Source organism: Neltuma alba, unplaced genomic scaffold (genome assembly GCF_004799145.2).
Source record: "Neltuma alba isolate B1F8T4 unplaced genomic scaffold, ASM479914v2 tig00011705_pilon, whole genome shotgun sequence".
Lineage (NCBI taxonomy): Eukaryota > Viridiplantae > Streptophyta > Magnoliopsida > Fabales > Fabaceae > Neltuma > Neltuma alba.
The window spans coordinates 222,671-236,313 of NW_021636342.1; the positions used below are offsets into that span (position 1 = coordinate 222,671).

Genomic DNA, 13,643 nt, shown 5'->3' on the forward strand with positions numbered 1-13,643 from the left:
TTTTCTCACTTTTGTCCCTATTAAATATAGAAGAAATATGTGAGATAATAAAAATATAATACTAAAAGAACTTTATCATTTCTTTAGGATAAAATGAGCAGACTTTATCATTTTAGAACACATTTAATGACTACACTTCTATTTCTTAATGTGTGAGAAAAATTTAACCAATTTTTAAACTATGCATTAGAGATAGTACTCTTTTACAATTATTCTTTCCTAACACTATACAGAATGAGATAGAGTAACTATAGGAGTAGTGACCTTCTTAGCAAAGTGAAAATTGAGCTTTTTTTCACTTACGAAAGAAAATGAAGTATCAACTAGCTAGGGGCATTCTGATGTAAGAGAGTAAATGGATAGATGGGTTCCTTTTTTTTTTTTTTGGGGGCTGGCGGATAGATGGGTTCTTATTGTGTTGATTGAGGGCTGCAACACATTGTGCAGGTTGTTGATCATAACCCGGTGCTGATGACAGGCCTTGGGAGCCCATGGCATTTCCAAACCGCATTCACGAAAGATGGTCCAATAACGCTCCCAGACCCACGTTTAGATCCAAACCTCGGTATTCCACACAAATTCCTCTAATGTATTGTCTCTGGTTTTATATATTATATATTCATACTCTCAAACAAATTAATGAATTTCCATATATTCACTATCTTGCACTACAAAGTGAAGTATTTATTAACTTTTAAAAATTAATTATTTTTGTTTACAACTTTTAATATTTCCACACAAACTATATCGTTTTTTCAGCCTCATAAAATAATTGGAAATAATTTATCATAATTACGATTGGAACAATACTTTAGTATGATATCAATATTATATTGGTTCTTGACCAGAGGAAAATGCCAATATTAATATGTTGGAAGGTTAACCCCTCCCCCACTCTTGTTATTTATGTTTCTTATGTTTTTGACTTTTGAGCCAAGCTAACACCTGTGGAAATTAAATGTAGTGGAGAGTGGGGATAGAACTTTTTATGATTAGATCCACCAATACTCAAATATGACTGACAGAGCTCATTATTGTACATTTACATAATTACATATATAATTTTAGGTTAGGTTAATGTAATTTCTCATCTCTCAAATTTATTTTTATTTTAGTTTTGGTCTCTTAAGTTTTAAACTATAAGTTCTAGTCTTTTAAATTTCTTTTCATTTAAAATACTGGTCGTTATAATTTAATAAAAATTTAGACCACTTTACCTATTGAGAAATCAAACCAAAATAAGAATAAATTTGAAGGACTAAAAATTATATTAATCCTTTTGTGTCGTGTGTGTGATTTTTTACGGGGATGTAATGCATGGTTTGATGGTGTGTGCAGGTGATTGTCGTTGGGAGGCCAAGGAGGCATTTTGCGGGCTCTGGAGTCTAGTCTAGAACCAAAAAGACCAATCCGGCAAAACGACGATGAAGGATCGACGGACATGGAACGCTGCGTTTTTGCTGAGGGTTCCCATATCTAAATCGAGATCGCACTTCCAGTCATCATCCTCTCCATATCCACCACCTCCGTCCTCTTAATTCCACCATCTCTGCTCCTCCTTGAATCGCAATTCCGTCTTCCCTTGCCGGGCACTATGGCCGAGAGTCTTGCGAACCTCGGTGAGGTGCTGTCTTCGTCCACGAGCAGTAGGGGCTTCCATTCCTTGATGATGATGAAGCCAAGCTGAGTTCCACAAGGCAATAGGGGATTTTAATTGTTCCCTGTTAAAGGTTTCAATCTCTATGCATATTGATTGTAGTTTCTAGGTATCTGTGGAATTTGTATTTAATGTGTAAAGCTGAGGATTATCAGTGGCATGTGTAGTCTGGAGATTGTTACTTATATTAGATGTTGCATTCAGTGGATTGTTGATTGATTTGTGGCACTTTCTTTGCTATTTTGATCAAGTCTCCACGTTCTAAAGCTCTTGATTAAACTGCTAGCTAGGTGTCTAGGTCTGATTATTAGTGTAGATATCCTTCTGCGAGTCTAATATGAGCTAAGCACTTTAAAGCATCTCCAATGAACTAAAGGAAGAATGTAGGTGTCTAGGTGAATTTTGGGAGTTATTAGCGTTGGCTAGGGAAGGTGTCTCTCTAGCTCTATTGCTTAGTTAGGTAATTGACTTGACATAAGTAGAACTAGGAATGTTAAGTAAGTAGTCGTTCATCAAGGAAGTCTCCTATTACCCATTCCACGATCCATTTCATTCGTAAAATTGGAAAATCATAAAAAGTATACTAGCTTATACTAGTTTAAAATCGTTAATTCAGCTCACTGCATCCCATTTGGTTAATTTGTGATTAATATTTAGTTAGCTAGAGGTTTAGTAATTAGCTCCTCAATAGAGGTCGACCTAGGTAGCATCGCTATAGTGTAGTTGATCTAGTTTATTTGATAGCTACCATAACATGCCTTTTCAATGACATAATAATATGAACAATGGCGGTCTTTTTTTTTTTTTTTTGGTTAATGGTCAATTTTCAAGTCGATGGGGCGAAAATATTAACTTTGGTTATTTTAACTGGGTCAAACCAGCTTTTGTAACTTTTACGTTAAAAAATGAGCAATGTTTTCCAATAATAACTTTTTTATGAATAACTTTCTAATTAAGTTTGGATAGAATTGGCTGTGCAAATTGCTTTAGAGAGATTGAAGTTAGCCAAAATTGAATTTTGCTATTTGAAGTTGGCCAAAACTGAGATTAGCCAAAAGCTTGTCACATGTTACTTCTTTCCTAACATGAATTGGAAAAAGAAAACAATTGCATTGTTTGGTTTTGAAGTTCTCTTTGGAATCAGTGATGGTGACAATTATTTTCAGTATTTTCATATTCCAATTCTTCATCCTTTTGGAAGCCCTCAGGTTATAGTTCCTTATCTCACCACACTTAAGATCTCCTCTGTTCATGCCCTGTTCTTCACAGTTCCACTATTTGCTTTATAAGATCAGCCTGCCTCTTTTTTCTTTTGAAAAGATTTTGATGATTTTTATTAAATAAATTAGTTACGCTAATTTTCTAGAATTCAGGAGTTAATTTTGATGGATGAATTATTAATACACACACTCTCGTATATTTGCAAGTAAGTTATGGAAATACTAGTTACTCTTTTTAGAAGGAAAAATTATAAGAATCGAAGTTAAAAACTGCAGCTTATTCAAGAAAGACTCAGAGGAACTTTAAACCAAGCTTGGCTTGACTGTGGTGAGACGAGTCAAAGTCATGCGAGAAGGACCATGGAGGTTTCCACTTGAGAAATATGAGTTTTAGGTGGAATTAGCATTTTCTTAGTTTCACATTCATTTTTCCAAGTCTTTGCTAGTCAATAACAGCATTATATGTGTCTTTTGCTTCTATTTCATATAACACCATAATTTATGAGAAGGAGTGGGTGAGGGAAGGGGCATGGAAGGAGCAAAGTGGGCCCCCTGCTCACTCTAGTGTCTCTTGTTCTTTCACTTTTTGACAACGTCATCCACCAATATTTTATGATCTGCAAATAGATATATTGATATGTTGCAGGTGAGAAAGCAGTCTTTTTTCGACGCAAACGCCATTTTTATCGTTTGTTTATCTAATTGCCGTCTACTTCAACTAATAACTAGAGGTTAAATTGATTTGCATTCATTGCATTATAATGATTGCTGCTGGTGATGCAATTAGACCAATTTCAAGTTTTGGTTTGAGACACAGAAAGACAGCAATGAGCTTACTAGTCCTAATGTCTGAGATAGAATATTGGGGCCCTACTCATAGTCCTGAATCTATTTTAGTCTGCAGAGCCCAAGGCCTAAGGCTTGTGTATTGTGGCTCCTACATGAAAAGATAACTTTTCTTTTGATACATGGTTGAAAATTTAGACGAATAGCAGGTACTGGCATTGATCAGATATTGACTATAACAGAACATCTAGATTTTATCAGTAGACGAAGCACATGTGAGAGTGTTGATGCAAAACGAATCGAATGACATAATATAGATATTGGGTTGGTTTTCATGCTTGATTTGATTTGATTTGGAAACACAAATAACTTTAGGGCCCGTTTTAAATGACTTGTTTACGAGATAAGTATATGCAAAAAGCTTAATCCGGTTTACGTAAAATATATTTATAAATAATTTAAAAAACTAATCCAAACGGGGCCTTAATCAGTTGCAAACCAAATACAACCGCCTTTTGTTCACTCTTAAACAATAAATCACCCCCCCCGGGGGGCTAGTTCTGCGTTTTCTTCTTCTCTTAGCCTAGCTAGAAACCCAATGCTCAACTTGAAAGTAAACATATGGAAGGCTTAACTGAAAACGATATACATTGCAACATATGGAGGGTACTAATTATAAATTAACACATGTGATCTTATATTATTTCAATTCTCTTCTCATTTACTTTTGTCTTTTACGAAAGATGATATTTTAACAAGAACTTATGATTTTTATTTCTCAATCCTTGAGGTGATGAACAATTGAGATTTCGTTATTTTCGTCACTTAGTTTTCCTTTTTTTTTTTTGCCAACTAAAATAAAAGCCCATAATATAAGTTAAAATTGCACGGAGCATATGAAGCGAGGATTCGGAGTACTACTTGCGCTGGGTTGACTTGACTCGATTGTGTGGACACAAGGTGAAGTCGTGTGGGAAGGTTCAAGGAAAGAAAAAGAAAAGTAACAAAAAAGAATCTATTAAATTTTGAAAAGATATAGAGGTCATATTGATTATTTTTATAATGGTTTTTATTATCCTCATAATGGTTTTGACTCGTTAAAATTTATCAAAATCATCTTTATATTTATCATTTTGAAATTTTACAAATATTTTTTTATCATTTTTCAAAAAAAAAAAAGAGAGACCTATCCCAAGCAATACCCGTTTTATTTAACTCACAAGACGTATAAAGCAGATACGTTGAGGTATTGTTCATAGACTTCAATGTAATTGTGGGACATCAGACAGCAACCTAAAATTCTAAAAATTGAATGTAAATAATTAGTAATAAAAGATTAAAATCAATAAGCGATCATTTTTGGCATTGGGCGATCGTATGTTTGAAAATTAGTAGTGTGAATTTAATTCTAAATATAAAAAGTTAATTTATTTTATCTCTCACATATGTATTTAATAGGTTTTCCTTTGTGATTTTTATTTCTCAATCTTTAAGGTGATGAACAAGCGGGATTTTGTTATTTTCATCCCCAATTTTCTTTTTTCCCCAATTAAATTGAAAAGTCCATTAGTTAAAATTGTATCAAGGGAAGCCTCGAATTGTTCAGGTCAGGTTGACTTGGTGCTTGTTTGCAATCACTTAAATAAGTATTTATAAACAAGTTTTATAAGTCAAGACAAATTCTTTTTACATACTTACCTCATAAACTGTAAACTACAATTAAAAAACTGTTTGCAAGTCATACTAAGTGGACCTTTGATTGTGTGCACACAAGTCGAAGTCAGGTGGGATGGTGCAGAAGAAGGTTTGAGACCAATCCCAAACAATACGCATTATTGGGTTTTTTTTTTTGGTTTTTTTTTTTTTGTCTTTGAGAGAATCAGAGAGACAAACCTACCGTGGATAATATTTATTTAAATGGATATTTAAAAACTAAAAACTGTAATTATTTAAAAGGATCAAATGCTAAAATATAAATTTAAAAATATTAATTTAGTTTGTTTCTAACCAAATCCCCCATATTTCCTCTCACCACACCCTATAATTAAGCTATTTTTAAAACCAAAGGATCAAAACTTACTCGTATTAATTCAACTAATCGCCATTACAAAGTTAGGAAGCAATTTTAGTTAATCAAATTAAATTTACGTAACAACCTACAGTAATTAATTTATTTCCCCATCATTTTTTAATTAATAAAAGTCTTTTTTGGCTTTTTTGGAAAAATGAGCCTATTAAAGTTATAAAGTTTAATTGTTATTTATTTATTTATTATATACTATCATTCTATCTCATGCCTTATAGTTTTGATATAAGATTAAATTGAATCCTCTAAGTTAATACAACTACAAATTTAAAAATATAATAAAATAATAAATAATATATAACTTAATTCTTTTTTTACCTGAATATATAACTTGTTCATAACTTATAAAAATAAGTAAATAAAATAATGTAGCAATTTTTATGCATGTTACCGCTTAATATATTCATATTGTGTGGTACATAATGTTGGCATGTCGTGCTCTAGACTTTGATATCATTTTCTTTGTAGAATCTTAATGTGATTTTTGATACTTGAGTCATTAATTATTAACATAATGAAAGTCCCAGATCTTTTATCTGTGAAATTGAATACTTAGAATTTATTAGGGAAAAATAAAGAGGAAAAAGTACAATAAACACTGAACCCAAATAGAAAGCTCTTTTATTCAATGTTTAATGCTAACTCCGATCCTTAATATAAGGGTTAAATAACTAATTTAAGAAGATTAATAAAATTTGTTAAGCTAGTTATTTATAATAAACCTGTTTTGACTTTTCTAAATTACCTTATTTGATCATGTGTCTTGAAACTTCGCTTTGGTAAGAACCCTTACAATCAGTAGGGATATTTTGGAGAAAACATTATAAATTTGAGAGAAAAAAATAGATTGAAGTCTTATATTTAGAATTAAAACTATCATCCCAACTAACTCTTATATTTAGAACCAGAGATTACTCCTCTAGTCCTTAATATAGGACCTAATTGTGAAATTGATTTTAGTCCTAAATATAAGACCTATTTCTTATATCTATCAATTTTTTCCAAATCACCCTTATTGATACTCCTTCAACCATAATTAAGTATGAGAAGGAGGGAGGATATAATGAAGATGATTGAGGTATTTTAGAAAAAAACATGTCGTATTTATTATAACTTACATAACTTTCTTAATCTAATCAGATTAATTAAATAGATTTTATATTAAGGATAAGAGGAGTATTAGCTCAAATTTTTATCAAACCTAAATAGAGGTAGCTCTTTCAATTTTATGTTTTATATTTAGGTGGACTTAAATTTGAATTCTCTCACTTAAACTATTATATATAGCTACTTTTATTACCAGTCCTAATCTGGGACAGAATACTACGCCTACACTCCTCGATGGTTGAAATTTTTCCTTACTGGTTCAGTTAGCTCCACGTTTTACATGCTCATTATGTTTGTTTTATTCATATTTCACCATTTTCATTGGCTGCTTTGCCTCCGTAAACTTCATTATCTTTGAGCTCCTTGTATCCGCAAGAGGTCAACAGATGTACTTTTTTGCATTGACCTTGTTGTTGCATTTCAATGCAGGGTTCTGACTTTAGCTACATAGTTTATACAATTTTAACAAATGAGGAGCTCAATTAAGCTTTTTATATGAATATCATGTACTAGTGTTTATCAGATATAGAGCACCCAGCTTTAGTCTCTAAGCGAAGCACATATGACAGTTTTTGTTTGGAAATCTAAACATAAGTATTTTGGGCTTTTGAAACTGAGCTTGTGATGGCTTAATTTTTATTTCCGAAATTTTCCGAACAATCTTCGAAGCGTGTATAGATAACGCAGTTTCAAATTGGTATGCCTTTTTTCAAGGAAACATGGCTTTATGGGGAACTAATTTTAGCGCTAATTGCGGTGCTCATCGCAGTGCTTATCATAGTAGTGAAATACACAACATTCAGATGCAACTTTAACCGTCTAAATTTAAAATTTTTAACTAATAATTTTTAAATAAAAAAATATTTTTAAAGAACTCACAGTTAAAAGATTACATTTATTTTGGTGACTATCTATCTATTAAACGAAAACATTCAAAAAGACATATAACAACAATAAGTCTTATCTCAGTAAGTGGGATCAGTTACATAGATCGCATGATATTATTGTACTTTATCAACAACCAAGTCTTTAAATAGATTATTAACTAGGAGATCTCTTTTAATAGCTTTATTGAGTGTTCTTCTCAGCCTTCTTTTGTCCTTTTTAAATGACTTCAAACTGTTTGATATGTTCTTCTCATCTGTGCTTCTAATAACCTTTTTTCTACATGTCCAAACTACCTCAAGTGATATTCAGCTATTTTCTCTTTGATAGACATCATACTTATTCTTGCTATGATATTTTCATTTAAAAAAACATAAATGTAAAAATTTAAATCTCAACCATTCATATTAAATTTGCACGTTGAGGTTTAATGAGTATGATGATCTGGTGGAAACTGTTTCTCTTTTGTGGTGGCTTTTAACCTTGATTTGATTGAGGGGACGCAAATTGGAGTGGTGTACGAAGGTGCATGGAAAGAAGAACAGGGACCCATCCCAAACAACACACGTTATTGAGCTTGTTTTATGATCCCATGCCTCTCATCAATTGGGATAAGTGTCATTTCGCCATTTCATGAATCAAATTACTGCCGGCTTTTCTTGTTTTCTCTTGTCAAAAGGTGAAATCCATTTCCCTTGTGATTTGCGAGTCCATTTTTTTCCTCGTAGCTCTCACATACTTTTACACGCTCAACTTTTGAAAGAAAAGCTGATACATTTGTCCGAGCTTTATGGAAAAGAATTTGTGACTTAAATTAACTAGAACTATACTGATTGTTAGTCCTTGACAATTAGGAAGCACACGGAAAAGCTTGGCCAATCATCTCCAATTCTTTGCGGTTGAGGTGTAAAACGCGTACACACGCCCACATCAATGTATATGAATTATGAAATGATCATATCATCTTTGAATTATTCTGAAGTTTAGTTTAATGATTTTAAATTGAAATTGTGCTCTCTTATCTTTAAGTCTTTAATTTCCTATTATGAAAATTATACGCACACTTTTGATTTTGATGTTGCAACATTGACGTTTGTGCTGCTGGCAATGCAAGCATAACGAACCCAGCCATCGCGAAGTCACCATCTGAGACGCGTTCTTCGTCAAATTGCTCTATTAAAAATTGTAGCATACCGGCGTAGACTGGGAGTCCTTACACTAGGTTGACTTGATTATGGCGATACAAGTCGCTGTCATGTATGGCAAGAATGCCTCGATCCTAGCTTATTTATAAAAAATAAATCAATTATAATTGGAAGTAGTATTTTCCTTAATTTCATATTCATTTTTCCAAGTGCTTGGTAAATAAAAGCATTTATGTCTTTGGGCATACGGTGACAAGAGGTATCCGGGAAAGATCACATGCCTGCTGTCAGTCGCAAGTCTTGAAGATTGTACATTATACACACACACACACACATATATATATATATATATATTAAGCTTTACAGTTTAGACGCTTCCCTCATATAGCTGTCAGCCCAGCTCAGCATATATTATATATCTACTCCTTTTTTTCTCCCTATTCTCACTATCTCACATTCTGATCATCCAAGATATTTCCTTTGGTTGTTGTAGGCCGTGATATATATTAGTGGTTGATCAAATTATTCTTCGTAAGTTGGCTCCTACATATACGGGAAATAACAAACAAGCATTTTCGTCAGAATCTTCTAACTCCAGTCCAACTCGAACAACCGGAAAGTATGATGTTTTCTTGAGTTTTAGAGGTGAAGACACTCATGGATGGGAGCTTCATAAGCCACTTGCATCGAGCGTTGGATGGGAGGGGACTCGAAGTTTTTATAGGCTATGTATTGACAAGAGGAGAAGTTATCTCACAGGAATTGCTGCAAGCAATTGAATGATCTCGCTTTGCAATTGTTGTTCCCAAATTGAAGCTCATTCATAGAGAACTTGTTTTGTTGAATTTGTGCACCATGAAGAAGAGAGCTAAAATGTGTTATATGCCTCATTCCAAAAGAAACTGGCATGTCTGGTTATATTCTAGATGAGCATGTTGCTTGATGGTTGTGGTTGACAATTTAGACCTTAATTATGTCTGTTTCATAATTTATATGTCAACTTTTGTAGTATATAACTCTATGCCACTCCCATAGTTAATGAAGTGTTCGATTACCTTCGTGGCCTTTGTTCTTGCATCAATAATAATTTAACAATGTCCACTTGTGATTCAATTGAAGGCACACGCAAGTTCCTACTTCAAAACAGAATCATCCAAGGGAGAGATCAGAGCAGGATATACTAAAAGAACTTTTATTTTTCAAGTTCCAGACTTTACAGACACTAATTTATTTAACTTTGTAAAATTCTAAAGTTAAATTTTGTGCATCAATTATTAATACATACACTTTTATATTCAGGAAATGCTGGGAGTCTTTATGCCAGGCCAGGTTGATTTGACCGTGGTCCTTGCTCATTCTCATTTACTTTCCACCAACCCGGGGGGGGGGGGGGGAACGAAGCCCTCAGTATTCACAATATTAACCATATTGAATGTGTTAGTATATAGTACTTCTGAGCCCATTCATGGAAAGCAAATCATAATTGTAAGTAGTATTTGCTTACTTAATTTCACATTCATTATCCCAAGTCACATTGCAAGAGTAATAACAGCATTTACGTCTTTGCTTCTATTTCATATAATGATATAATTAATTGGAAGGAAGAAAATGGGTTCTCTGCTCATTGTCATGCCTCCTTTTCACTGACCCTTTGGCAATGACATGCGGTGATGGAGCCTAGCGGATTCCATTTGTGATCTGCAGGTAGATATCTACATTGGCGTATTCAGACTGGAAGCTGAGAAAACATTTATCTACTTTTATATTCATAAGAAAGAAAAAGCATTTTAACTTTTAAGATTCATAAATCTTAAAAGTAGACCTTGAAAATGAAAATGAAAAAGAAAGAGAAGGTGGGGGTGGGCATAATGAAGTAGCCAGCGTTGTGTATCCCTTGAATAATATTCAGAAAAGGGTTGCTGAGCACTTTGTTGGTCGAAAGCCACAAGATTTAATCATTCCCCTGTTTCAGGTTCAAAGCTCTTTTTCCGACACCATGTGACTGGAACAGTGACAAACAATTAACATTATTATAGAGTTGAAAATTCAGTCAAAATTCCCACAAGTTGAGTTAAAATATCTTTTGTAGCTATTTGTTACTTTAATTTTTTCCGACAAGATCTTAAAACTTTCATAAAAAGGACGATGTGGGCGGCCTCTCTTGTAAATTCTTTTTCTTGGTTCTTCTCCTTCTCCCTCCTTTCACAGTTCTTTTTACCGATTTTGCAGCAAAGTCTCCTATTTCATTCAAATGTCACAGAATCTTCCTTCCTCGGTTGCGAAAGATCTTTGTGAACCTGACGAATGGCATATGGTGGTGGCTATATTAGGTTCCTCTTCCCAATATCTTTGATTCACCGGTTGTGCTTGACAATTTACAGGTTAATTATGTCTGTTTCATAATTAATATTTCAATTTTTGTAGAATACATGCCACTTCCATAGTTAATTATATGTTCGTAACCTTTATGGCCTTTGTTACCGTAGAGCCTCTAGTTTGATCACATGCGATTTTATCCTTAAGAGGAATCAACAATCTCCACTTGTGATTCAAGTGATGGCACACAAGTTCCTACTCGAAAGTTGAATCCTCCAAGGGAGAGAAATCGTGCTGCTTGTGTTGGTTCCAATGCTAACATGGCAGTGCTGAGGATATATTACTTCCGGTCCTTAATATAAGAGCTACTTAACTAATTTGAATAGACTAAAAAAGTTTGTTAGTTAATTATTTATAACAAAATATGAGTTGAATTCTCTAAAGTGTCTTTTTAATCATGACTACCTTAGATAAAAATTCCCTTAATGGGGATAATTTATAAATGAATTATAAATTTGGGAGACGAAGTGGATTGGAATCTTATATTTATAATCAAATATAATTTCTAACTAGCTCTTACATTAAGCATAGAAAGTAGTATTAAAATAACTTCTCAAGTTGCAGACTTAACAGACACTGATTTGGTGCAAATTTATATAATAGTTACTGGAAATCAAAGAGAGTATATAATGAGTCACTTAAGGCTCTTCCTACTCCCTTGTCGACAAAGCTTCGGATATCAACCTACATTACAAGATATTGTAGTTATTTTGTAATCTTGGCAAGGTTTTGGTACAATAATCATTTTGCTAGCTTAGCATTGTTCTATGCATGTGGGGATTATGGGTTGGTAATGAAACTGGATTTCGAGATATATCTCGAAATGCTGTTTGATTTATTCTGTACTAGTTATATGCGTATTCATGCTTCTAATGAAACTCATTTTGTAAACCGTAACACAGTGCTTTCTTTTGTGTTCGGATGAATGCAGAGTTATGCATAATCTAAATTAAGAAAAAGGGAATATGCTATAATATATATTCATGATGATTTATTACTCATCGAAACAGTTAAATTTTGAATTGGATTCGGAAATAAAATTCGATTCTCAAATGGTTTGCATGAGCAAAGCGTGAGTTTAATGATGGATTCTAATTCTAATTCCTCCGCAATAGCTCTATATGCTGATTGCCTGGCAATTTCTTGTCCCTCCACTCATCATTTAATAGGTTAATTATTTCAGCTAACTTTCTAAGATTTGAAAGTTAATTTTTATTGATGGTTTTTTAAAGATACTAAGTGCTACTAAAAAATTATTTTAGAATATCATATGCACTAAAAGTTAGTTTAAAATACCTAATGCTACTAGAAAAATACTTTAGTATAATGGATGCCATAGATATAGGTATTGCTGAAAAATATTTGGAAAATGGAATGCCAACAATACTTCAGACTACTAGGGGTTAGATACTGAGTGCTATTAGAAAACTATTTTAGGGTGTTGAATATAATAAAATGCTGAAGGAGATTGAAGAAATATTATAGAATGTTAGTTTTTTTAAAATAATAAAAAGCATTCACCCTCTTATTTCCATTCAAAACGACATAACTTTGAATTCAGATTTAGATTAATATATATAATGGATAAATAAAAACATAAACCAAGCATTCGCCCTCTGGTTTTATATATTATTCATACTCTCAAATAAATGGATGAATTTCCATCTATAAATGATGTATGCACTAATTTTTAAAACTTATCTTTATTTCCAACTTTTAATATTTTTTAAACTATACTTACAAACAAGGGTAAATTTAAAATGGTATTCGATTTTAAAATTATTTTAATAATTTAACTATATCTTTTTTATATTCTGATAAAATAATTACAAATATTTAAAATAACAGTATAGTTTTAATAACCATATGAACAATTCAATTTTCGGATTTATGGGGGAAAATATCAACTTTGGTTATTCTAATGTTTGTAATCTTCACTTTAAAAAATGAGCCATGTGAATAAACAATAAATTTTCTTACGCATAACTCTGGAAGTTTCGGAATTGTCTTTATGAAGATGAGAAATTAGATCATCAACGGAAGTAGTTCACGACAGAAGACCAAGGCAAGTGTCATAAAACATAATCTAATACTACTTCAGATCCTTAATATAAAAGTTAATTAATTAATTTGTGTAGCTTAAAGAAGCTTGTTGAGTTAGTTATTTATAATAATTAGTTGTTATCTTTCCTAAATACTATTGCTAATCATGTATTGGCTAAAACTACTACTTGATTGAACCTTTAACATGTGCAACTACTACAAAGACTACTTAAAAAAAAAAGATAAATATGAGAGACATAGTGGATGGTAGTCTTATATTTTATGATTAAAATAAAAGCCAAATAAGCTTTTAATATAAAGTAGTATGTTTTATTAGA

General features: G+C 32.4%; 1 protein-coding gene across 1 annotated transcript in view; it reads left to right on the forward strand.

The window, feature by feature from the left end:
• LOC114717022 (TMV resistance protein N-like) overlaps positions 1 to 588 on the forward strand; it is a 47,558-nt gene extending 46,970 nt beyond the window's left edge. Inside the window, exon 7 of the mRNA XM_028902101.1 lies at positions 448 to 588. Within this exon, the coding sequence (XP_028757934.1) occupies positions 448 to 588 (141 nt within the window). The remainder of the gene's footprint in view (positions 1 to 447) is intronic.
• The last annotated feature ends 13,055 nt before the right edge of the window (positions 589 to 13,643 follow it).